Here is a 27,238-nt window from a genome sequence, read left to right on the forward strand (position 1 = left end):
TATTGGGATATGAAGAGACATTCAATTAGCATAAATCAATAAATATTTCTTAAGACAATCACCTATTGCACAAAGCTCAAGTTAGACTGCTGAAGTAAATGATACAAATAAATTGGATTAAGTGCTGGATTCTAATTCACACGAGACAAACGGAGGAACACAAACATTTACAAACAAACAGCTTTGAAAGTTTTGTTTAAATGGTTCCAATTGAGTATGTTATGATTTCAAACTCAGATTTATTATATTTGTTAAATGACACAATAGAAATAGCAGTAGTAAAATTCAACCATTTAATTCCTATTATATTATTAAAGCAATGTGAAATATTTAAGCTAAAGCCGGAATACCATTGTTACATCAAAACCCTTTGCACAGAACATTATTTGCAAATGGAAGGAAATTACAATTTTGTCTTAACTGAGCATTTTAATTTGTTCTCTGAAACAAGTACCACAGCCCCCCCAAAAAATTATAACAATAATTCATCAGCTTTACATAAAACAACTGGGCCATAATAATGCGCTGGTGAAAAAAACAAAAACACACACACACACAAAAAAAAAAACTTTGGTATTAACGATTTATACAACTAAAAATGCATAGTATTTTAAGAAAAAGAAGAAGAAAAAAAAGAATTCAAGTTAACATATTAACATTTCACAATTTAGACCGTTTTTCCTCAAAATTCACAGAATTGCAAAACATCAGACTATATTATAGTCAGAACTAAGAGATAAATATAAATAACAAAATTCTAAGAAAAAAGTCTGAATTGTAAAATATAAAAAAGAGCAGCTAGATGTAAACTCAGAAAAGCAAGTTTCTATCTCATAATGGATCCCCCCCCCCTTAGAATTGCAAAACAGGGTTCCATAATCTACCATGTTGCACTTAATCTACAGTTTCTTCTTCTATAACTATCCTCCGCCATATAACAAATTATGATTAATAATAATAATAATAATAATAAACAACTACAAGTTCATAATTTAAAGCATCATAATTCAAGTTGATTTGCTCTGGATGACACCTTTAAGCATAGAAAAATAAAAAAATAAAAACCATGGCAAAACATTACACACACATTATGTTATAGTTTGTTTATTGGGGATATTCTGGGTGTTTCACAACAAAAGCAATACAAAGAACGTTCCACGAGCACATCCTCAGACATGATGGGCCATTTCGACCATGAAGAGAAAAAATAACCAAATTGACCTCGTTGTTTGATAAGTTCTCTTCAACACTGCAACAGTATCACCATGACAGTCTCACTGGCAGCATGAACATAAATCCAAGGTTTTGTGTCATGCACCGTGTCTGTTGAGCAGACATTTTTGTAGTCTAATATCAGGCTATTGCCTACAGCAACAGTTATGGGTTTGACATAGGATCTACTTGCTGGAAACAGCATCAGTGATTCAGTTCACATGGTGCTATGCAGTTCTTTGTTCTTGCAGAGATAAGGGAGTCTAGAAGTTGACAGGAACTGGTCCAACCACCCTAAAACATTTTCAAATCAGTAAGATCACATGTTATGGCATCATATCTGCATGTATGCTGTTCACAAAGTTATTTCCACAGGAATGGGACGTCTTTTGGAAGGTAGCATCTTCTCAGTGCAGCTGACTGAATGTTTTTTGCACAAATGCCTTTCTGCTCCCATTCTTCCCTCCCTAACACATATACTGTCCACCTGATTGACTATGAGCCTCATCTCAGTGGCTGGTCACAGTCAAGGTGGGACCGTTTCAGGTGGGTGTGAGCAGGACGAGTCCTCACTGCTGCTTCCGGGACCAGAAACGACTTGTGATGGTACCTAAAGAAAATCCCTGTTTCTTCTGTTGCGCAAGCTCTGAAAGTCTCTGTTCTTCTTCCTGTATGTGCGAAACATTCATGCAGTATTAGTAAACACCACTAAATATGGCATCTGACAGGGAAAAAGAAATGTCATGAGTACCTGTGCAAGCTGTGCTTGTCTTCTTTTGAAGGCTTCAATGGGGTCTTCCTCATGGGCATAGTTCTCTAGCACTGAACGTACATCCTCCACTCCGCTGATGGCTATAGCTACACAACATATACAAGAGGTCAAATGATTTGTACAAATGAACAATAATCCATCAACTCTCATTTTCCCAGAACTCCTTTCCCACACATGCACACTCACTTTTAAGGAAAGCAGCCAAGTCATAGAGTGTGCGATCTTCTGAGTTGCCATCCCACTTGCGCAGTGCCAGACCATTGAAAGGCTGCAGACCGAAGGCCTCTCGCTTGCAGTCCACCACAATGACTTTAGAGGAGTCTCTGTTCAAACAAGACACGTCCTGCAGGACAAACAATTAGTGTCATTAGTGAATATCATTTAAGCACATGCACCATATACAGATTTTTACCAGCAAGGTTAAGAAAAAAAAACTTGATTAGAAAAAAAAGTTTTAAATGTACAAGATGATCTGACAAGTAAAAATATCCCAGATTTAAACCTTTAAACCTAAAACTAAATAAAAAAAAAGTTACAATAAAATATCAAATTAAACTAAACCAATGGTTTAATACATAATTTCTTAAAATATTAGATATATAATATAATGTACAAAAATATACATGATTAAATTAATATATCATTTGTATTATTATAGAGGTTTATTTATATATATATATATATAGTTTTTTTGTTTATAACTTAGTACCATGCCAGAAACCACAGCTTTATTCAAGGCAAGAAAAACAGACAAAGCACAAACTAAGATGTTTCTTTTTTCTTAAGAATCAACCAAAAAGGAGTTGATCAAATTATGCTTCAAAGATAATGTACTCGAAAAACTGATTTTTTTTTTTTATGATTTAAATGATAAAAACTAACACAATTAAGAATATAAAAATATAAATATATATGAAACCATACAAATTATATTATATATCTAATTTATTTGAATTCTTTATAATCATATTACATATGGTAGAGCACTGCGTTATCAAGCGCAAGGTTGGGGGTTCGATTCCCCGGGAACACATGATATGTAAAAATTGATAGCCTGAATGCACTGTAAGTCGCTTTGGATAAAAGTATCTGCTAAATGCATAAATTTAAATGTAATTTACATTTTACTTTACATTTTTAGACTTGTTCTATCTGTATATGTGATGAACATAGCAGAATTTTTTTTCTTATTAAAACGAATGTTAACAACAACAACAACAACAACATGATAAAAGTCACTCTAGGTTGTGTGGTACAGTAATTTTACTATGGTTAAATCTCCAAAACACCCTTTACCCGTGGCAAGATCACCACTCGGCCTACTGCTTCAATAGCTAGTAAACAAGTTCCTGCCTATACTTATCACAGCTATGCATACAAATTGAGGTTAAATGTGACCTCTCACACCCCAAACGTTTCTGTGACACTGATGCAAACCATATTTACACCTAGACATTTGTGGAGGGGTGCAAAGACTTAACACCAGCCCATTGGCCCCGGCGTTCACCCGCTTGCTTGCTCACACACACACACACACACACACACACACACACACACACACACACACACACACTCTCTCTGGGACAGCTGTCTCAGTGGTGTCCTACAGAGCAGATGGACAGGGACGCTGCACTCTCTCGTTCACGGAGGTCATCAGCATCCCCCAGAGAGACCGAAAGAAAAAAAAAATGCAAAATTGTATGTGTGAGAGATGGAGGGGCCCCAAAAAGAAAGCCCTCTTGATGGTGGCACACTCTGTAGCATTTACAATAAATAACCCACATCTGCCTTCCCTATGAGGGACGCCCACCGGGAATGAGAGTGTGTTTCACTGTATTTGTTATTGAGTGTATGAGCGTGCATGTTTAAAATTATGCGATTTTTATTAATTATTGCATCACGTGACCTTAAATGGCATCTCAATCAGAATGTGAAACCTAATGATAATTAGTATGTTTATGCAGCTAGCGTGTATTTGATCTTAAATGTGTGTGTGTGACCAGAGCCATGTAAGCCAGCTGGGCGTAAGAGTGTCATATTGCCGAGTCAAACAGTCTCTCCAATTCCCAGGTGAAACATTGGAGCACGAGCCGGAGGAAGCGTGCCGCTAACTATAAACACGTGCCACGCTGCGCACCTGTCAATCAAATCCGTCCCGCCCCCCTTTCTGTGTTGGGGGTTGGGAGCAGCATCTACTGGCGTCATAACTATCCCAAACGATTCACAGAAAGGCCATCTTGGGAAACTGAGCACAGTTGTGAATGTTACATAAACACCAGGGAACCTTTCCGTCATGCTTCGCTCAAAGCGATCAAGTTCATGCTAGTCCAAAACGCATTATGCTGCTCTAGCGTTCACTTTTAGTATCAATCTTGTCATCGCACCAGTTTTCTTCACACTTCTCATTGCTTTCCCTAAGCGTATGAGTTTTTCTTTCAAAGTTCTTTAGAAGAGACACTTATCCGACTTGTTTGCTCCTTCCCCCACCCGCTTCTGAGAGCCAGATGGGAGGTGAGGGAGGGAGAGAAGAGTGAAGCCGAGTGAAATAAACGTGGGTTGGCAGAAGGTGGATGGAGAGAGAGTGCTGATGGGGGTCTGGTGGACAAGGCCAGACAGGCAGTGGTAAAATATGTGACCCAAGCGAAGACCTATTGCGCAAATACACACACATATTCTCATGTCTGCTTCCGCACGATCCGAAGCAGCTATGAAGTAGCGTGAGTGTATTAACTGGAAATCATTTCAATTCAGCACATTAAATTAAAAAACGCTGTTAAATGTATTCTTTAGCAAATCTCAAAATGAATATATATTTTTCATACTATGCACTATAAGACTGTGTAAATTTACTTTGATTTTTGGCTGATTTTTAATTTTAAGTTCTGTTTTTTTTTTTTTTTTATGTTGACAAAAAACTATATACTTTCATTAATATCAGTTATCCACCATAAAATAAAATGTATTTATATTATAATTATTTTATAAAACACAAAAAAACTAATTGAGATCAAAAGACGTTTGCTCTAATATGTTACTAGCAAACATGTTCTACAAATTTAGCTAATATTAATAGTAATATCAAGTAATATATTGAGATCGATAATAGTACTTTAACATGCTTTTTTTTTTTTAAAGATGCCTTGTATTCTCATCATTCGTCATAATTTCTCCTGTCTTTAGTGTCACGTGATCAGAAATCATTCTAATATGCAGATTTGGTGCTCAAGAAACATTTCACATTATTATCAAATACCGAAAACAGCTGTACTACAGTTTCTACAAAAATATTAAATTGAATCTATTTTTTGAGAAATAGAAAGTTCAAAAGAATTGAAAAGAAGTGGATGCATCCTTGTTGAATAAAAGTATTAATTTCTTTAAAAAAAAATGTAACTCCAAACTTTTGAAACCTAATGAGAAGAAAGTTTAGGTAATGACGGACCGCCTAACGAAGGAAAAAGGAGGGGGCAGAAAGCTAATGAGGCCTGAGAAGAAAGATGGGAGGAGGAGGAGGAGGAGAGGAGGGAAAGAAACTACTATTGTCTTGGGCTGTTGAGAAAAGAAGAAGAAAAAAAGAATAAGGCATAGCAGTGGGGAAATCAATGGGTGAACAGAAGGACTGCATGCAGAAGAGACACAGGGGGCATCGTGCCATAATGTTGCCCGGGTCAATCAGGAGAGGGGGTTCATGGGGCGGGGGCTATCTTGAGCAATAAGATCAGACCATACTGCATTACATACACATAGAGAAGCTTTACTCATAGCCATCTGTAAGAAATTAGGAACTTAAGAATGGTGCGTCTGTGAATCAGGATTGTAGCATGAGAATGAACATTTCGAAACTTCACAGTTCTACGGAACACTTGTAATTTGGTGAAACCAAACTATCAACATCTGTACAAGTAAGCATTACAATTTTGGTTAAATGAGCGGCACCTATCTATAAGCCCTGTGAAATATTTCAGTGTTCTGCGACTTATGGCTTATCTCAAAAGACTCGTGACCATGTAGGGGTGAAATACCAGACAGCTGAGTTTTTAGGGTAAGTGGCGGACACAGTTTACAGGAACAGAGAAGTGTTTTAAATACTGAGAGCGAGTTTGCACACACATCAACAAAGCATGATATCAAGAAGCAGATGTAAAGACAAGCAGATTGTGAAGTTTTTACCTTAACATGGTGGCCCTCCATGTAGCGTGTGGCATCTCTGAAGAGCCGGTACATCACAAATCCTTGAGGGTCTATACTGTCAATCAGGGGGTATGCAGTCTGCTCACACACAAACATACAATATTATGTGTTCAGCAATCACTTTTATGCACATTACCCAGCCTTAGGTCATCCAAGACGTAAATAAGTTTGTTTCTTCCTCTAAGCAGATCTGGAAAAAAAAGGCTCTTGCTCACCAATGGATCCTCTGCAGTGAATGGCTACCGTCAGAATGAGAGTTCAAAATAGCTGATGAAAACATCAGCATCCATTGATAAGCAAGGGATGTAATGCTAAATTTCTCTAAATCTCAAAATGATGAAACAAACTCATCTACATCTTGGATGGCCTGAGCGTTGAGTAGATTTTCAACAATTTTTAATTTGGGCGAACTATTCCTTTAAGTAAAGTAAAACATAATATAGTGGAATCAAGACTAAAATCTAAAATGACTCATAACATATTTAGCCTAAAATATTGTCAAAAGCATAAATTACAAATGGTACCAAGACATTTTTACACAGCTAAAATGGTGAATTGACATTTGCATGCATTAGAATAAAACAAAGCCGCCGCAGCAGCAGCAAAAGGCTGTTCAATCAAAACAAGGCTCATTTGCATGACTTTACAAGTGTGCCACTCCAACAAAACAACAACAGACACACACAAACACTAGCAGACTAAAGGTCTCACTGATGGCATTCTTTAGGAAACTTTATATTTAAGCACAAGAATGTGTGTTTGTTGGATCAACAGACAATTAGGTGTGCCACTGTACCCAAAATAGCATCTATTGTATGCATGTTCAATGCTAAGCAGGGTTCAAGAAATGTTTCCTTTCAACTGCAACTGAAACTGTGTATGCAAAAACAAATAACAAGCGCTCTGCACTTGCATTATTGTGCTAAATAGTCAGTGTGGCTCCTCACCATGCCCGTCTCTGATGTGAAGATGACTATCTCATAGAGCGGGGCCAGTTGCTGAAACAGGAAGTCAATGCCAGGCCTCTTCTTAAAACGCCAACCTGTGGCCAACTAGAGGGGCAGAGGAGATCCAGAAAACATTCAAATACAGCATAAACACATTTCATGCAAATTATTTTAATAGATCATTTTTTTATAATATTTATTGTAATTCATATTTTTTATATTTGCTATTTTTGTTTTTAACTGATCAATCTGCAGGTAAATACACATTACCGTTCAAAAGTTTGGGGTCAGTAGCATTTTTTGAAAGAAATATATTTTATTCAGCAAGGGTCAAAAGTGAAGTGAAGTGAAGACATTTATCATTTCAAATAAATTCTGTTCTTCTGAACCTTCTATAAGAATCCTGGAAAAAAAATTGTTTTCAACATTGATATAATAGTAAGAAATGTTCCTTGAGCAGCAAATGATGTCCGAGGGATCATTTGACACTGAAGACTAAAGTAATGGCTGCTGGAAATCTGGCTAAATTACATTTTTATATTAAAATAGAAAACATTATTACAGTTAAAAATAACTATTTCACAATATTACTGTTTTTCCTGTATTTTTTAGCAAATAAATACAGCCCTTGCAAACAAAAGAAATCTTTCTGACTGTAAACTTTCGAAAGGTAATGCATTTTTGCATTTATTTTTACGCATTCAGGAAAAAAAAGGAAATAATAAGTAACAGATTTTTGCCATTAGCAGCCCACTCCTGGTCTTCTTATGCAATCCATGACGTGTTTTGCTCATGTGTGGTGTTTCAGATTTCCTGTGCTATTTAATCTCAAACATCTTTAGACGTCCCATCTGGAATGCATTTTTAATCAAACATGCTGTTGGACAGCCTTTCTCGATCATTTACTGGAAAACTAGAGCTTGACTATTGCAGTCATCAGTCTGTAGAATAAAGGCAGAGCAAAGAACCATTTTTCACGTCAACTGATTGTTTTAAATATATGTCAAGTAAGTTGCATTTAAGCAATCAAACTCAACAAACTCTTCTGTACTTTGAGACAGAACATGTACTGTTGTATAGTTTAGAGTAACAGATACTTTAACCAGGCTTTTATGTGACACCGAACACCTAGACCCGGGTATACATGTCAGACAAAACCAAAAAGTAAGAGTACAGTCTCCAACAAAAATCACTGTGCCATGCGCTACGGTAACAGTCTGCTGAGGTGTGTCAGGTTACAGGTCGGCTATGCTCCACCTGTCACCTGTGTGTGGCCCTTCCCTCACAGCTGGCCAGGTGGAGGGAACAAATAGGCGGAGGGAGCAGGTAAGGGAGTTGACAGGTGGTTGGCCCATAACAGTGTTCCAGATGGCCTCATATGATCAACAGAAATTGATAAGGATAGTTCGTAATAAACTGATAAGCTAAGGGTTGTTTAATAGCAATTCAAACCGCTCAAATGGAGACATTTTATTGCAGTCTGGATCGGAGTGTACAAACATACACATTATACAGCACTGCATGTAGAGTGCATATACAAAATATACAAGAGCAGATGCAGCTGGGTTTAGTTTGGAACAGCACAGGGCATGTAATTAGGAACTAAACGCCCATGAAAAGTTGACCAGGGGAATCAATCTAACCAATCATGTTAGATCTATTTATATATTGGTCTGAGAATGTGAACCGTATGTTCTGCAGCACTTAGATGGGTAGTTGACATGGCCTGTGGTGTGATCCACTTCAAACTATATTAAATAGCATTTTATAATTAGAATACATGCAGTATGCAACCCTTTTCCAGATAAAAGGTCTTTGAAATGACAAAAAGTAATTTCATTACAAGAAATAAAAAAAAAAAATTCAATTGGAAAATTACTTCCATTGAGTTTATTTCCTCATATAAATTGTACTTCTCACACTGAATTTCCATAAAAATTGAATAAGCAATAAAATCTTATGCTCACCAAGGCTGTATTTATTTGATTTAAAATGACAGAAAACGGCGGTAATGATGTGAAATATTATTTTCTATTTTAATGGTAAAGGTATATGGTGATAAAGCTGCAGTTCCAGCATCATTACTTCAGTGTCACATGATCCTTCAGAAATCATTCTAATATGCTTTTTGCTGCTCAAGAGAAATTTCTATTATTAATGTTGAAAGCAGATGTGCTACTTTCTATTTTTGGAAACCTTGATGCATTCTTTTTCCTGGATTCCTTGATGAATAGGAAGTTCATAAATACGGCATTTAAAACGAATCTTCTTAACTGTCAGTTCTGATAAACATGTAAATAAAATTATTTCCTAAAAAAAATATCTTGCTGACCCCTTTTGAAACTTTTGAACAGTAGTGTGCATTGGGGTTTCCTCGGTTCTCAAATACAGGTGCTCTCGTGATCGGTTATTTTGGTTGAGCTGACACCTACCGACCACTCTGGATGGAGGAGGACATCGGTGAGCTCCAGCACGAGAGTGTATGGAGGCTGGTAGTAGGGTTCTCTCAGAGGGTCTGGGAGAAGCTTTGGGCTTGTGGGCTCGATGATCATCTAACAGAGAAACAGTAAGAGAAAATTGTTATTTTATATCTTCAGTTCTTTCTTATGCATGAATAAATGGGGAACGTTTTCTGTATGCTCTAACCTGTCGGTAATCTTTGAAATATCTGAAGGTTCTTCTGAGCTGCTGGATGACAGGAACATCTAGAGAAAAGAGAAATCATAGACTGGTCAAGCCAGATGCATAAAATATTACTTGGATGTCTTCAGCTTACTCTATACAGTCATTTTAAGCCTTTAACAACTTGCTGATAATATCTACATCACCACATCCTACAATAATGGCCACTTCAAGACAATTTACAACATCCCCACATCATTCAAACTGAAGTTATTAGCCCCATTTCATGGCCTCAGCTCTTTCCAGGCACCACATGCCATATGCCACCTCAAGCAGCAGAAAGGACAGATAAAGTGGCAGCACAGGTTCCACGCGCCTCCTGCCTGGCTCGCTGTGCATCTGTTAAGGCATCCAGCCCGCCAACAGGCCCCATCAACAACATCAGGGCAAGAGGAAGCATGTTGATTGGGAGACACTGGGGGAGGGACAGTATAAACTGCTTAAACACCCTCTCCTCTGGCAGCTTGAGTCCTTTCCCTCCTTTTCTCCCATTTGATTAGTTCGGAGGGGGAGTTTTTGTGCTCTATGAGGGAGTATGTGCGTGTTTGGCAGCCTCCAAATGGAAAAAGCTTTCCCTTGAGACTAATGAGTGAGATGAGATTGACGTCCCGTCAGTAAACTCATACTGAAGAGAGACAGTGGTGGTGTTAGTAGGTGACACATATATGGTATCAGCAACTCATTTGTTTCAAGTAATGAATTGAAGCTGTGTCAGACCAAACACTTGTTGAACAATAAATAGTTCTCCCTAAATGTTGTCACTTCCTCACCAATATTTTGCTACAAAGACAAAGAAAGATCTTCAAGAACCCTCAAGCAGTTTTTCCCCTCAAATGAAAAACAATAAAATGACTTAATGTATACAAACCCGATTCCCAAAAAGTTGGGACACTGTACAAATTGTGAATAAAAAAAAAGAATGCAATGATGTGGAAATTTCAAATTTTCTATATTTTATTCAGAATAAAATAGTGTGCGTATGTGGTCGGCATTGTCATGTTGGAAAATACAAGGTCTTCCCTGAAAGAGACGACGTCTGGATGGGAGCATATGTTGTTCTATAACTTGGATATACCCTTCAGCATTGATGGTGCCTTTCCAGATGTGAAAGCTGCGCATGACACATGCAGTCATGCAACCCCATACCATCAGAGATGTAGGCTTCTGAACTGAGCGCTGATAACAACTTGGGTTGTCCTTGTCCTCTTTAGTCCGGATGACATGGTGTCCCAGTTTTTCCAAAAAGAACTTCAAATTTTGATACGTCTGACCACAGAACAGTTTTCCACTTTGCCACAGTCCATTTTAAATGAGCCTTGGCCCAGAGAAAACGTCTGCGCTTCTGGATCATGTTTAGATATGGCTTCTTTTTTGACCAATAGACCTTTAGCCAGCAACGGCGAATGGCACGGTGGATTGTGTTCACCGACAATGTTTTCTGAAAGTATTCCTGAGCCCATGTTGTGATTTCCATTACAGTAGCATTCCTGTATGTGATGCAGTGCTGTCTAAGGGCCCGAAGATCACGGGCATCCAGGATGGTTTTCCGGCCTTGACCCTTATGCACAGAAATTGTTCCAGATTCTCTGAATCTTTTTGATGATATTATGCACTGTAGATGATGATAACTTCAAACCCTTCTCTGAGAAACTCCTTCATTGTTCCACTATTTTTCACTGCAGCATTGGGGGAATTGGTGATCCTCTGCCCATCTTGACTTCTTAGAGACACTGCCACTCTGAGAGGCTCTTTTTATACCCAATCATGGTGCCAATTGACCTAATAAGTTACAAATTGGTCCTCCAGCTGTTCCATATGTACATTTAACTTTTCCGGCTTCTTATTGCTACCTGTCCCAACTTTTTTGGAATGTGTAGCTCTTATGAAATCCAAAATGAGCCAATATTTAGCATGACATTTAAAAATATATCACTTTCAACATTTTGATATGTTATCTATATTCTATTTCAAATAAATTATAAGTTTATGAGATTTGTAAATTATTAAATTCCTTTTTTACTCACAATCTGTACAGTGTTCCAACTTTTTTGGAATCCGGTTTGTACAAAGCAAATATATATCTTTAGAAGACTTATATGGACTTATGGTGTTTTGTGACATACCATAATTGGGAGCTGGAAAATCTCTTTTTGGAAGAAAAAAAACTAAAAGTACATGCTTTTTGAACAACATAAGGGTGAGTTAATAATGACAGTTGGTTTGTTTTCACACTTTTTTATGATTATCAATGTTGAAAACGGTTATGCTGATACACTTTTGTTTTTTCAGGATTAGTCTTTAAATGGTATTGTAGGGTAACCATTTCTTTTATTTTCTGTATGATATCCAAAGAAGTGTTCAGAGAAAGTTTATCCTCTTCACATCGATCTTAGTCATCTGTTTAACTCCATCCAAACTGGCACATCTGTCCCGGCATAAGTCCTTCCTTCTCCACTCGGCAAAGATCAATACCTGGGGATGAACAGTTGCTAGAACCGTTACCAAGACTGATTCAAGGCGACACTGGAAAAGTGCAAAACAACTGGGTGCGCTTTGAAGAGTCTCTTGTGCTAACATTGTTTGTCAGTGTAAACGCGAGGAGTCCCATTGTTGCTTCACAGAGGGCCTGTGGCTTTCTGGAGGGATGTCCATTGAGTCTCAGGCAAGGTGGTAGGGACAGGAAGATCGATGGCTAGGCCTCTGGATACAACAAAGGCCCCCTTTAATCCTGCACTGGGTTAGCATATGCTTCGCTAGTTTGCCAAGGGCCATTACTCAATTGCCTTTATTCCATCCCTTTCTTTGGGAGCCTCTTGCTTTTTTCCTCCCTGTCAATTGCTCCTTTCTCCAGCTGTGAAAAGTGGTCTTTATTTGCAACCTCTTTTTTGTTGTTGTCACATGGGGATCTAACGGTCCCATGGATAGCGTACCAGGCCCCTGCTCGTGTTTTCCTGGGTCATTTTCAGCTCACTGTTTGTTTTCTTTGAGTATTGGAGGCGTTTTTTGCTTGAGGATGAAATCACAAATCTGACCCACTAATCTGTTACTCCCTATAACCAGGACAACTCTACAGTCTAATTATGTTGCTTGAATTCTGTGCTTTTCTCCAAAATGATATAATTAGTGGCTGACCAATATATCTTTAAAGCATTCCATAAATGTGTAAACACCCATATACTGTGTGTATTAGACCACTCTTCAAATATAAATTCAGTAAATGCTTAAAGAAAAAAAATTTGGTTGAGCACACAAAATGATTTAAGAAACTGATACTAGTACATTTGTTAAACAAAGATGCATTAAATTGATCAAAAGTAACCGTAATCACATTTCTAATGTTAAAGATTTGAAATGGAAATCTTTACAATAAGATACATTTTTTTCCCTTGAAGATTTACACAATTTCCACATTTTCCTCAAAATATTGAACAGCACAAAGTTGATAACAAGAAATAACACATTACAATGGTTTCTGAAGAAGCATGTGACACTGAAGACTTGAGTAATGACTGCTGATAATTCAGCTTTGCTATCAGAGGAATAAACTACATTTTAACATATATTCAACCGAAAAAATAGTTATTTTAAATTTTAATATTTCACAGTATTACTATTTTTACTGCATTTCTGAACAAATAAATGCAGCCTTGTTTACCATAAGTTTTAATAATTATTCTAATTATATAGGAATAGCAGAGTCCCCTTCGCAATTATAATGATTTTGACACGGAGGAACAATAAAGTTTAATAAAAACTATTTCAGAATGATTTATTTATTTATTTATTTATTTTTTTTTACAGCTGATTACTGATAAAATCATCGACAGCCAATCAGAATTTGAGAGTTTTAAGAACTTGCCTGATGACAAAACCACAGCACACTCTTATAATAAACCGAAAGTTATCAACTATTGGTCTGGACGCTAATATAGTTATTGTTACAGATGTGAATGGGCTGTAAGATTATATACTTTTTTAATTTCTTTTCTCTGAATTTTCAGGTTTCTGAGATAAATTCCTGGCAGACTAAAAAGGGTTTATTAGAGATAACAATAAGCATAATGCCTTAAAAGAAAGTGAGCTTTCACACCTGAGCATTACACAAACCCTCCTCTTTTTATTTCCTGATTATTGTTGTTATATGTTGTTTCTATCAGTTGGTGATGAAATCTCTGTGTGTTTAAGCCCAAGCTAAAAAAACAACCCCTCCTTCTGACACATTTGCATCCACGCGTTACCACTGCAAACAAGACTACACTTGTCATTTCAGAAATTAGACCCAGGTGATTGGTAAACCAGTCCTTGAATTTCACTCCACATACCAGTAACACAAGTACGAAACCATGTGTTTTCCAAGTTTTTAAACAAACAGACATAAAGAACTATTCTTTGTTGTTTCAGTGACCCGATCTAATTAAAACAACAGTTTTGTGACTCCATAAATTATACCACTGGCCAGCTGCCATCTCGTACAAATTAAGAGATGCAGGTTTTGATAGAGGGCGGGTTGGCCCAGGATGTGTATACTAACGTCTTCCATTGAATGCCGTCACTTGGCAAGGCAGAAAAGGTTTTTTTGAGGCACACCGGTTTGCCTTGTCCCCTCTCCCTGAGGATGGCGCCTATCAAGGGTCCGCTCTTCATCCCCACGCTGGCCTTCTGCTGTGTTAGGGAGGGTTAGCATGGGTCCAGGAGGCAGAAAACCCTCTTCTCCACTCCCTTGAGGGAGTAGGTGTTTCACCTCGGTCCCTAAAGTAATCATTGCCCCTCGTTATAGCATTAAAAGCTATAAGAGCATTAGTGTTGGACAGCAGCACTCTGGGCTCAGAGGTAATAAATCGAGGTTGGGGTGGGGGAAGGACACTTCAGGGAATGTGTGGAATTAATTACATAATTATGACAAGTGTGTGCTGTGCGATCACGTAGAGGAAGAAAAAGCAGCCTGCTATCTCCATTGACATCAACAGTGAATAAAAAGCGCAAGCGGTCTGTGTTTACCACTTTTAAAGTCCCCGTGAAACGGAAGTGGCAAACGGCTTTTCTCCAGTGTTGTGACGTATTTCCGAGAGAAACGGAATAATAAATGATGAAAAATAGTGGGCGTGGCTTATTTTCCAACTAGCACCTGATTGGATCTAGATAAGTAGGTGTGTTCAGTTGCATAAGACATGGTTAATTTGAACTCACCGTCGTCTAACTTTGTGAGGTACCAACGGTGTACACTGACGGGACAGCGTTATCTGTTAATGACAGATATCTCACAAACCCCATTTCGTGTTCGGTCCAAATTTTGAAGTATTCGCACGTGAAGTGCTTCGAGCACATCCGTGATTGTGAACACTCTGTTATCCCTCCTTCCTCGAAATGTAATAAAATCGATCCATCTGGACCGTAACGAGGGAATTTTAGGGAAAGGGAAAAGAGTTCCGTGAGTTCCACAACCAAAAATGCACCTCCTCGCCATTTCTCCTTTCACGCGCTATCAATGCTCGCGAACACACAGGCAGCCTGTCTACTGTCAGTTGGAGGGGCGTGGTTACGGATTAAGCAGACACCCAATTCCTCAAGCCTACGTCATCAGTGAAGGTCCTCCAATGCAGAGGGGAGGGGCATTTTCAGATTTTGATTAAAGATTATGAAGCCAAATTTTTTTTTGTGTGGATTGACTCGCATGGATGAATTGTTCAGCACAAAACGATCAATGTAGGCGAACAAAGTAAATATAGTCAATTTTGATTTCATGTGTACTTTAAGTGGCGTCTCTACTATGGGTGTGGGTTATGACAATTTTTTTTTATCATTGACGATAAAAATGTCTCCACGATCTGCTTTTGAAGAAATGTCGTAGTATTGTGCTACAGCTGCAGTTCTGGTGCCGCCGTCATATACTGTACAACACCACATGCATTCACAGCAGTGTTAGCTCAGCGCTAGAGTTACTCTCTCATTATTTGCATGTGCTTTTAAATGTTTCCTTTGCGCGCTGGTCTAACCTGTGCTTTTTCTGAGTGCTGCATACAACCAAAGCGTGCACACTAAAACCTGTCAAACAGTGCCTGATTAATGAACTAAGTTATCTTTTGCAATAATACTGTCAAAACACACAAGGTTTACATGTACACTCAGTTGGTTTTGTATAAATTAAAGTAAACAGCTGAGATAAATATGTATACGTGTCTGTATATTAGATGCATGCAGGTCTTAAAGGGACAGTAGGCCTATTAAACATGCAGCCTGCTGTCATTACTGTCAAGGGATAGATCACCCTAAAATTTAATTTCTCTCATTATTATGTACTCACGTTGTCCCAAACCTGTATTTTATTTGTTATTTTTTTTGTGTTGAACACTAAAGGAGATATTTTGAAGAATGATGGCAACCAAACAGTTGCTGGTCCACACTGAATTTGGTAGCAAAACATACTATGGAAGACACCGTGGATGAGCAACTGTTTGGTTTTCCACATTCCTCCAAATAGCATTTATGTTCAGAAGAAGATAGAAACTCATTCAGGTTTAAAACCACTTTTGAGTGAAATAATTTTATTAAATAATTTTTTTTTTTGTTTTTTTGGGGGTGAACTATTCCTTTAACATTAATAAAACAACAAAAAAAGAAAAATCACTCACTGCTCTTGACTGTAGAAATTCAATACAGTTGCTTTAGGAAACAGTTTATATAGTGTTTTATTTTTATATTTGTTCATTCAATTTCTTGAACGCTCCTACTAAATACACCTATTGTACCTGAAAATAAATTTGTTTTATTTGTATATGATGTGTAGCAGTAATTTGTATCTTTGTCATTCTTATCTTTTTTTTAATAAGATTTTTATCTTCACACTCTTTGGCCTTAATATCTGCCATTCTACAGTTATATATTTTTTTCCATATTGCCCACCCCTAGTCTCTACCTTTATTATATTAAAGGCAATGCTCTGAAGATGGCATATCTGTACAAATAAAAACATAAAATCTTTATAAAACCGAAGCGATTTTACTAATAGTTTCTTTATTTTTATTTGCATTAATATTTTGCCAAATTTTTTAAATAAATGTCAGTAAAACAATAATAAAAAATAAAAAAACTTCCTGACCACAAGCTTTTTAAAGGTAGTCAATTAAGTGAAACAGGACAGAGTTTCAAAGTCCCCCAAAAATATTACATTTAAAAAAAAAAAAAAAAAAAAAATGTACGTGTTAAATTGAAATTCACAATGTGTGTTTCACATGTAAAAACAAAGGCTGGAAATACTGGTCTGGAACAACATAGTGGTTATTAAATAGAGACTGATTTTCCATTTTTGTGTGAACTATCCCTTTAAACCTGAAAAAAGAGGCACAAGCCTCATACTTCAACAACCCACAATTAAGAGTCAATGTAGCGTGAATGAAAGCAATGAAACAACTGCCAATACGAACTTGCACATGTGCTACATGCCACTGGTTAAAGGGCGATCCGGGTATGTGATAGCCTGATGCTTGTAGGGGCCATGAGCGGGGGCTCAGTCCCATGAATCATTGAACCATGATTTGGTTGTGAAGTGGGCGACACCCACTGGCACTTGGTAAAAGGTGCTGCATGCCACCAGACATCCATCATGTGCCATGCTAACCTGACAGATGAACAAACACACAACATGCAGGCCAAAAGGGTCCTCATCTGCTAAAAAGGGCCATATGAGGGGTGAACAATACTCTGCATTCAAAAGGTCGGGAATGACAGCATTTCACACTTGTAGACTGAAGGTCTACAAATAATGGAGTTCTCTATTTTTGTCATGTCAACTTCCTCCTGAGATTTGAGCTATGCATTCAGTGCCTTTAAACCCACTTAAAGTGAAACTAAGCTGTCTTATCAATTAGATGAACATCTGTATGTAGGAATACAATTCCCACCAAGACAAACCCTCAGCAAAGCTTATTACAGTTACAGTTACCTTTTAATACAGCGTGAAAATATTAAGCGCATTAAATTTCAGATCATTTCAAAACTGCCTCAGGGCCTTACATGCGTTCAGATGAGGGGAGGACTTACCATTATCAAACTCATCTGGAATCTGAAAAAAAAAAGAAGAAGAGAGGTGAGATACAAGTAAACATGTTTTCAATGCACACTGGCACATCAAGTCATCACATGTGGGTATGAGGAGAGTTCCTGCAAACAAACTAGAAATACTACAACGACAACAACAAAAAAGTAATAAAAAGTTTTTAAATTTTTTTTTTCTTCTAATGACAGGTTATTTAATAACATTGCAGTAATCTTGCTTTGCATTTTTGTTATTTTGCTTCTTTTCTGTGTCTATGTTTTTTATATTAAAAAATAATTTATATTTTAGTTTTAGTTGTAGTGCATCACATTAAACTAAATGAAAATGAGAAATGTGGCTTTGGCAGCTAGCTAAAAATGGTTTTCGTTTAAGTTTTAGTTTAGTTAGCTATAGTAACCCTGCTCCACAGGACCACAGATCTATAACTGAAAATGGCACACCAGTCACAGTTAAAACACCTTTTGGCATATTACTGTCAGAGATTAAATGTTTTAATGTATTTATTTATGTTAGGAAGACGAACAAAGGTGTTATGGGTTTGGAACAACATGAGGGTGAGTAATTCATGACAGGACCCCATCCTCTTGGGGTCTAGGACCACCACATGCTGCCTGCTGAGAATGGTTCACAGTACAAGGTGGGCAAAGGGGCTGTTTCTAACTCTGTCATTCTCCTAATGCGTTCAATAATTGTGCAGGAACAGCTCTGACGCCCTCCACTGGACAAAACTGCACACAGTGCAGTTCAGCGTTCAGAAACAAAGGGCTAAGTGCTTTTTTTGGGCTGAAGGGGAAAAACTCAGACTCAAGCCTCAATTTTCTGGTTCACCACATGCAAACCTCGCTCAGTTATGAATGTTTATAAATAAATGTTTTCACAATTATAAATGTGAAAACAGAAAGTCTAAATAAATTTAATTAAGAACAAGTTCAAAATGAAGAACTACATTCCAAATGTCTTTGACTTTCTTCTACGAAACTTTCTTCTCTGAAAAGGAAATTTGAGAAATGTCTGTGTATTTGTTTGTTTTTTTTTCCTCCATGCACGTTAAATCAATGGTTACCAGAACTATTTGGTTCCTGTAAATGTTGTAAAGTGTCCCACAGAAGAAAGAAATTCAATCAGGTTTGGAGTGAAATGAGGATGAGTAAAGGAGTTTAGAGTTTACATTTTGGGCTGAACTATCACTTTATGTTTCAGTCATTGCTTGCAAAGACATAATGACGACAAATAAAACAAGAAGTTATTGTTTATATTAATAAAGCCATATAAAAATAATGGATAAACTACATGGTGTATGCAAGTGTGCTTCTATCAAATGAGGATGCACGCAAAAATATTTTATTAATTCGCTATGACTAAGTTATTTATATTACAAGCGAATCAACAACCACTTCTGTAACCTGCAGAATGCACGTTGTTTTTCATATCTATCTATCTATCTATCTATCTATCTATCTATCTATCTATCTATCTATCTATCTATCTATCTATCTATCTATCTATCTATCGACTGCACAGATTTGAACAGTTATTTAAATAGCATAGCATACAGCCATTGTGGTCCACAAAAAAAGATTCAATGCTGTTCTATGAGAAGAGGATTCAGCCTTTGGTCTCACGCTTTCACCTCTCTTAAGTGCCCTTCAATTAAGAACATTGGTTGTAAAAAAAGGCACCTTAAAGCCTGGCACACTCCATCATATCTCCAACAAGGTCTTAACTACATGTGAAGTATGCCCAGTTAGATCACTTGTCCAAAAGGCAGGCGAGCCAAAAGGGTCATTAAATCAAAGAAGTGTAGACACCTGTGTTACGTGTGTCCTTTAAGTCACTTGTACCTATAGCACATTATTAAAAAGGTTTAGTTCACATGACAAATGCTGGATAAACAGTCTGTTTGAAGGTTATGGCTTCGATGAAGGTTTCGGTTTTCAAAATAGTCCTTGAGCTAAACTTTAGCATACAATCTGTTACTGCCCACTGGAAATTACAACAGCCAACCACTTGTTTTGTAAACATAGAAACAAAGTAACGTGTGCTAATGTCAAACGTGTTACCGTGGTAGATGACAAACAATCTATTCACAGCGGGCTTTCCCACACTTTACCGGTACAGGCTGAACTGGTTGAATGTTCTTTTGAAAACTTTCAATAACTAAAAGACTGCGGTGCGAACAAAATCCAAAACACAGTCTGGCAATGTGACAAGACCTTCTGGCATTAAGTCTAATTAGCAAAGTCTCGCCGTTGTCTTTTACATGATAAGCGTGATTCAGCTTTGAAAGGCCTGGCACACTCCATTCACAACTCTTGCGAAATCTCAACTGCCTGAGAAGTCTGCCCATTCAAAGTGATTCGCAGCCTACAGGGTCTCCAGTGACAGACGTGTGTGGAACTCAAGCAATCTTTCCGAGGAAATGCGTGGGATTTCCCCCTTTCTGGTCAATGTACCCCTGCCTCTGCTTAACTATTTTTATCCCCGGTGCACTCAAAAAAGTCAACTAGCCACTTGTTTGATTTGCAAAATACAAATATGTCTGATTAATAAGAATATAACACGTTTACTTATGTTAAATGATTCATTCTTGTTATTTGTAACTAAATTATTATTCGAAGCAGTGCAAGTTTACTTGATTTGATTAGATGCATAATGGGTGCTACGAATAAATCATGTTCATTCAACAATTAATTTTTTTGAGTGTGGGGATAAATTTATCCACCCCTCAAAGTGATCAGTGCTATTACACTAGTGGCGAGACGGATCACAACAGTAATCATGGATCCGTGGTTTGATTAAAGTCAATTTTATTTAAAAATGCGTTACTTATAGCTGTTGCGCAGCCTCTCTTGTATTCACCACTCTGCAGACTTTCTCAATGTCCCGCCCACGGCGCTATCTGATTGGTTACACCTCACGAGTAATAGCCTATCAACACTTCCGAGACGGTTGAAGCTGGGTCCGCTGGGCACAATGGAGTTGCCAACTTGGTGACTTTGTCCCTAGATTTAGCGACTTTTTTCCAACAAAGAGACTAGTGACAAATCTAGCGACTTTTTGGACAATCGTTAAATGACTAACACAGATAATGCATCTGTCTTTTTTTTTTTTTCATTTCACTGATTTAATTCTTGCATGTTTTTTCATTTTGCATGATCACAGTTCACATATGTGGGGAAAGATAAGCTATTAGAGTAAAAATATTGCGTTAGGCTGTTTCATGAGTTAATAAAAAAAAAAGATTTTACAATTCCTGCAAATGCAGTGATGAAGTTCATGATCTCATGATTTATTTTTATGAATTAAAATGTTTCAACCCCCCCCCTCCCCCTTCTGTTTTATTTTCACAAATCACACTCTGCCCCTTTAGAGAAAACCCCACCAAAGCAAATCAGTAAAAAAATGAGCTCAAAAGCAATTTACACCATGAGTCAAAGAACAAACAATAAATAAAAAGGTCTTCAATGCGGTCGCATGCACATTTTAAAGTGTGCCCTTTGAAATAAGAGAAAGAAAACAGACCAGCAGATGTGGACCCAGCAAACAAGATGGTTTTCCCGTGCACACACTTTAGCAGCTGTTTAGAGAGTGTCTGAAAGCTGTGTAGTTTATAGAGCACAACGGCAATGAGGTGACACCTGTGATATCCCCCAGCATGCTGTGAGAAGTGTGTCTTTCCAGTCGACACTAAACCAAATAGGTCCGAAAATGAACACCTTAACAGTCGGGTCCAAATTCCATGGTTAACAGAGCTGGCAATCTCTTTAGCCTCTTTCATACAGTAATTCGCACAGAAGGTACTCCGGTATTTTTCCGGGACCAACATGCAGTGTGAAAGGGGCTTTTGTAACCCAATTTTTATGTACTTATAGAAGCTCACAATACTGAATAATTATTTGAGAAATTGCTTTAATATTTTGCAAGGAAGACTATACATAAAAAATATCTGCATAAGATGCAGATTCACTCTCTGCCAGCAGGTGGCGCTTAAAGCGCTTGCTTGGTTTCCGCTGTAAACAAAACAGTGCTGCAGTTATGAACTTCTAATATGCATTATACAGAGGCAAGATGAAAAGAAAAAATACCATCTAAACTTTTCTAAAGACAGTAAGTTCTCCCTATAAACTCTGACCCATAACTGAATCGCAATTTGTTTTGCTTCTTAACCGATTTTAATCATCACATATTATCAACCGGCTCGCAGTTATTCGTTAGATCCCTAAAAGAGAGTAAATTTTATCATTTACTTAAACAAGCATTTTAATTTATTTTTTCACCTGCATATCGGTTTGTTCATCCAAGCATGCATTTACATATGTCAACTATTTTATTAGCTACTTTGAGTGGTAACTAAAAACAGTTATGTGCTTTACATGAGAGTTAAAATTAAGACCGTAAATAAAACAGGTTTTTGGTCTGTTTGTTTAAAGTTGCAGTGTGTAAATTTTAGAGGCATCTAGCGGTGACGTTGTGAATTGCAGCCAACATCTCAGTCCCCCGCTCACCCCTCCCTTTAGAGAAACTACGGTGGCTGACACAGGTAAAGGTGTCATAGGTAAAGACAGCAGAGAAACATGAGATTTCTTAAAGGTAAATCAAGGAATTATGTTTACTTAATTATTCAATAAATCAATGTTATTGTGAATCTTAATGTACTTGTTCATCATTGTGTAATGTACTTGTTCATCATTGTGTAATGTACTTGTTCATCTTCATTGATTTATTCGCAAAAACAACAAAGTGTTGAAACGCGCTCTGTAGAGCAGTTTGTCCGTTCAGGGCTACTGTACAAACATGGTGGAGACTTCCATGTAAGGGGACCCGCGGTGTACTGTATGTAGAACTAGCTCAATCCAAGGTAATAAAAACATAATGGTTCATTAAGAAAGGTTACATCTGAAAAAACAAACATGAATTTACAACTGAACAATGGTATATGCAGTATGAATAATAGTAACTGAAATTAACCTAATAAATGCTGTCAAAAAAGATGTTCATTACTAGTTGAACTGGGTAAACATGATACCCAGTGCATTAAAATAATGTTAACTAATTTAATCTTATTTAAATAATCTCAGCACTAAATTTAGGTTAATGTAATGTTGCTCATAATTTGTCTATCCACAACAATTTTGCAGTCCATTAACAGGTGTAAATAAGAGCTAACATATCTTTATGACAGAGACTGAGGCATATAATTATATATAAAAACACATAGTAATAAACCACAGTTCGGAGTAATTTTTTTTATTTAATTTTCTTAAAACCCCTTAACAGTCACTCATATTTTTGAACAATGACTTTGTAGTGCACGATCCAAACTTAAATTTGTATTATTCATGAATGAAAACATTTTGTAACATGATATTGATGTACCATTTACATGGTCATGCAATGTCTGATTTTAAAATTAGTTTTAAAGGATGAATTTTGAGATTTTAAGTTTTCAGTTATATAATTTCTCATGATTTCTAAAATGTGATAGAGAAAAAGGCAACAAAGTTGTCTTGTTTTTTCAACAAAGGTCAAAATTCCTGTTATAATGTAGATTTTTGAGGGTGCACGCTTGTCATAAATTAATCTATTACTTTTCCTACATATTTTTTAACAAAAAACATTGATAAAATATATATTTGGGAGTCTTAGACCTTTCCAACGATATATAGTTTGTCAAGATTAGATTAGATTTAATTGTAATATAGTGAAGTAAATGTAGGCGTCCCACAGAGCGGACGGGTGACAGTTAACAGGTTCAAATTAATACTTTTATTAAATAAGGATGCATTAATATACTAACATTCATCAAAAGTGACACTTATAATGTCTCAAAAGATTTCTTTTTTTTTTATAATTATTATTTTTTAACTTTTTATTTATCAAATATTCCTGAAAAACTAAATATATATTTACACAAAAATATAAAGCAGCACAACAGTTTTCTTGGCTGCTGAAAATTCAGCTTTACCCACACATGAATAAAGTACATTTTAAAATTTCTTAACATTTTAATAAAAAAAAAAAGCTGTTTTACTGTATTTTTGATCTGCTTTGGTGAGCTTTTCGATCTTTCCGATCACAAACGTTTGAATGGTATGTATATAAATGTACAACTGTTTATGCTATAAAGGTTTACTCACATTCTCCATTAATCATTTCCAGAAAGATAGAAAAAAACATGTCAGACTGATCATAAAGCCAGACCCTTAGATAAAGGTAAAATTTACAGTACAGGTCACAAAAAGATCACAAGTGCTGAGATCAGTGAAACCCAACCAATATATTGGATGAGGTGTGTGATCAGACACCAACGGCCCTCTGAACTCCAGTGAGATCACACTGACCTGTGAAGTGTGCCCTTACAAGTGAGCTCGAACTTCAGCAGGTAACACAACAAAGGTGGAGGTGCGCTCTCTAAAGTGACCACCTTCTTAAATTCACACCTCTGGCACATGCCTCCAGACTAGGTGCATCTGGCATCTACTTGTGAAGTGTGCCTCTTTAAAGGTGGGTGGCTTCCAGAAACATTACACAACCTTGCTATTTTGAGCTTTCAAACAAGATTAAATGCTCATTTACAAGCTCCAAGGCCTTTAACAGCTTAAAAAGATACGGGTTTGGAAAGGTAAGTGAAAAAATCATGACAGAATTTTCTTTTTTGGATGAAGACATTGTGATAAATAACAATATATAATACTAATTCATTATGAATTGATATAATATATAATACTACTTCACTATTTAGACATTTAAAACTAAATGTTGGTTCTGGTCACAACATCATGGTCTAGCTACGGTTAAAGTAGCACAGGTCTGTCGCATAGAAAAGAGAGGTACAAAACGCAGCACCAACAATCAAAGCACATTTCACTCCAGCTTCCTGTGAGACTGTCTTTGGAAAGAGAGTTGTTTGAAGTGGGCCACCTCGAGAGGTGCTAGAAATCTGCATGCTAAAGAAAGGAAATTCACAGCACTTTGAGAAGTATGCCCTACAGAGTGAAAATATTCACACGGACACCTGAATGAACTGTGCCAGGTAAAAGAGCCTGATGGGGAAGTGCAGGTGAGAAAGTGTGCCATAGGAAATAGTGCGGCTTAGAGCGTGTTAAAAATACCATTTTAGAAAAAATGGAGGGAAAAGACCAACAGCTGGGAAGCGTTATGGTATAAACCATCACCATTAATATACTTTTAGACTGCTTACTAAATCTATTCAGCTAATTTCTCTTTCTTTCTTGATAGATGATGAAATGCATAGCTCATTAGAATATGTATTGGTCATTTCAAAACATTTAAGTGTTAAACTATTAAGTCTTAAAACCTGATTTTGTGAAAGTTCATGCTTACCTTATTTCCTTGTTCATCCACAGAATTACTACCTAGAGACCAGAAACAAAGCAGAACATTTGTCATGATTTCAAACATTAAATGAAATATAAAATATCTAATAGATGTTACAAGCTTATCTTAGCTTATCTTAGCTTTTTTTATTATTTTTTTTACACATATTCGTCTTTAATTGAAAATATTGCAACTCATAAACACGTCAATATTTTACACATACATTTTTAAATAAATATCAATTAATTATTTTATCTAAATAAAGACAGTTTTTAAGTGAAATAGTTTGAATTGAAATGCAAAAACATGTTAAATTGTTGGTTATACATAAAACCACATAAATTAATATAAATAAATGATATGAAAATAAGAAAGTTAATAAATATTTACCATTACCACAACGTAATCCTACAAAGAGTATTACATTTTTTTTTTAGCAGAGTAGAATTTTTTTATACAAAATACAGTAACAATTGACATCCAAAAACCCTCATAATTCAGAACAATCCAAAGTGTAATCGAACAATGCCAGTTAAATATATGTTTTGTATAATCCAAACACGACGCCAGTCACAAAAGTTTCAAATAATCCAACAATGTTCAAAGAAAACCTTCAAACGTATAACATCCCAATGCACTGGTGCCCAGCCCTAAGTGAAAGATAGCACCAGGCAAACTCACCGAATATGTACATGATGCCGACTGTGCCTCCAAGACCCATAATTCCTGCTAACCGAAGGACCATCTTCTTAGCATATGCCGTGTTCTCTTTCTGTTTCTTTTCTTCACCCTGTTCATTTTTCTTGTGATCAGAGTCTTCTCCGTCAGGAGGAGGTTGGTCCTGTGAATGAAGTGTCAAAAGCATCCTAGTTTACAGCTGTCTGGGATCATGAGCATTAACTGAAAAACCACGAGTTTTAAGCCAATTGTTTCTCAACAAGTGTCCCAAATCTTACACTTGGAATGCTACACAGCAGCAAGTTTGAATATTTATTTCTGTTAATATGCACCAATTCCTTTATTTTTAATGTTCTTTGGAGCTGTCCCATTATCCTTTTACAGACATTCATCCTTCAGCCCTTCTCTGCATTCAACGGTCAAAAGTGAGCCCTGACCTTTCATTACACAGCTCCAATGTGAAGGTCATAGAAAAAAATACATTAAAACCACTCTCACTTGAAATGTTGCATTTTTGTTGCATCATTATTATTATTTGCATTATTAAAAATAAATCAGTTTAACCCTATAAAGCATGCATCATATTTGAAACATGAATTCTGAAGGCCTCTAAATTATCAACATGACAAACACAAAAGCCTGATGTATCAAATATGATAAAACACGTATACCTTTTAGATTTCTTACAAATATAATGTCTAAAGCATAAATAAACTGTTCTATTCAATAATTAATTAATAATTTATTTAGTCATAAATGTTTCTGACTATTATTTTAAATGGCAAGCTTTACATAAACTCAGAATCTCTATATATAATTATCATTTGTAAATCCGATTTGTCCTTTTCAACCATTTATAATGCTAGATATTCAAGAATAAATGTTATATAACGCACTGATGATGTGAGAAAACTATAATCAATGTTATTGCTGTCATACATAACACAGACTGCCTGTCTGTCTTCATTCAAACCACTACCTGTCAAACTTCACTAACCAGAACGAACCATTTGACAATTTGCTCTTTTTTTTATTCATCAACATAGTCAATGCCTAAGTAATGACATGTAAGAATGTAAATATTTGTCTATAACACGATAACTGGCTGTCTAACACCCTGTCATGTGTGAATGTCAGGCGGTCATAGCTCTCACCTGGCTTTTCTGCTGCTGCTGAAGCCTTTCTTGCAGAATTGCCTGGGCCAGTCCTCCTGTGCCACTGCTACTAGATGTGTCAGTGGAGAGAGACCTGACAACATCCAACGCAGCAGGGGCCGTGGAGCCGCTGGTCCCCTGCCTCAGTCTGAGGAGGCCCCGGCTCGCCCGCACACACATGGGATACACAGACACCGCCGACATCTTGAAT

The 27,238-nt window shown here is 36.8% G+C and overlaps 1 protein-coding gene across 1 annotated transcript; it reads right to left on the bottom strand.

Annotated features, from left to right (window-relative positions):
• Positions 1–1,088: 1,088 nt before the first annotated feature.
• timm50 (translocase of inner mitochondrial membrane 50 homolog (S. cerevisiae)) lies at positions 1,089–27,231 on the bottom strand. Its single transcript, XM_026226271.1, has 11 exons — positions 27,028–27,231; positions 25,877–26,036; positions 25,202–25,233; positions 17,842–17,863; positions 9,769–9,827; positions 9,555–9,674; positions 7,123–7,227; positions 6,155–6,253; positions 2,171–2,327; positions 1,964–2,070; positions 1,089–1,880 (listed from the first exon to the last, which is right to left on the bottom strand). The coding sequence occupies exons 1-11, from the start codon at positions 27,229–27,231 to the stop codon at positions 1,782–1,784; spliced, it is 1,164 nt and encodes a 387-aa protein (XP_026082056.1). The 3' UTR covers positions 1,089–1,781.
• Between the last annotated feature and the right edge of the window lie 7 nt (positions 27,232–27,238).

The sequence above is a fragment of the Carassius auratus genome, chromosome 40 (assembly GCF_003368295.1).
Source record: "Carassius auratus strain Wakin chromosome 40, ASM336829v1, whole genome shotgun sequence".
NCBI classification, from domain to species: domain Eukaryota; kingdom Metazoa; phylum Chordata; class Actinopteri; order Cypriniformes; family Cyprinidae; genus Carassius; species Carassius auratus.

Bases quoted from the DNA above. Each gene is read 5' to 3' on its own strand.
- timm50 (XM_026226271.1), bottom strand. From the start codon at position 27,231: ATGTCGGCGGTGTCTGTGTATCCCATGTGTGTGCGGGCGAGCCGGGGC. The intron at 25,234-25,876 runs GTGAGTTTGCCT...TCTGGTCTCTAG, and splicing joins CGGCATCATGTACATATTCG to GTAGTAATTCTGTGGATGAA. The intron at 7,228-9,554 runs GTAGGTGTCAGC...CTGCCCCTCTAG, and splicing joins TCCTCCATCCAGAGTGGTCG to TTGGCCACAGGTTGGCGTTT.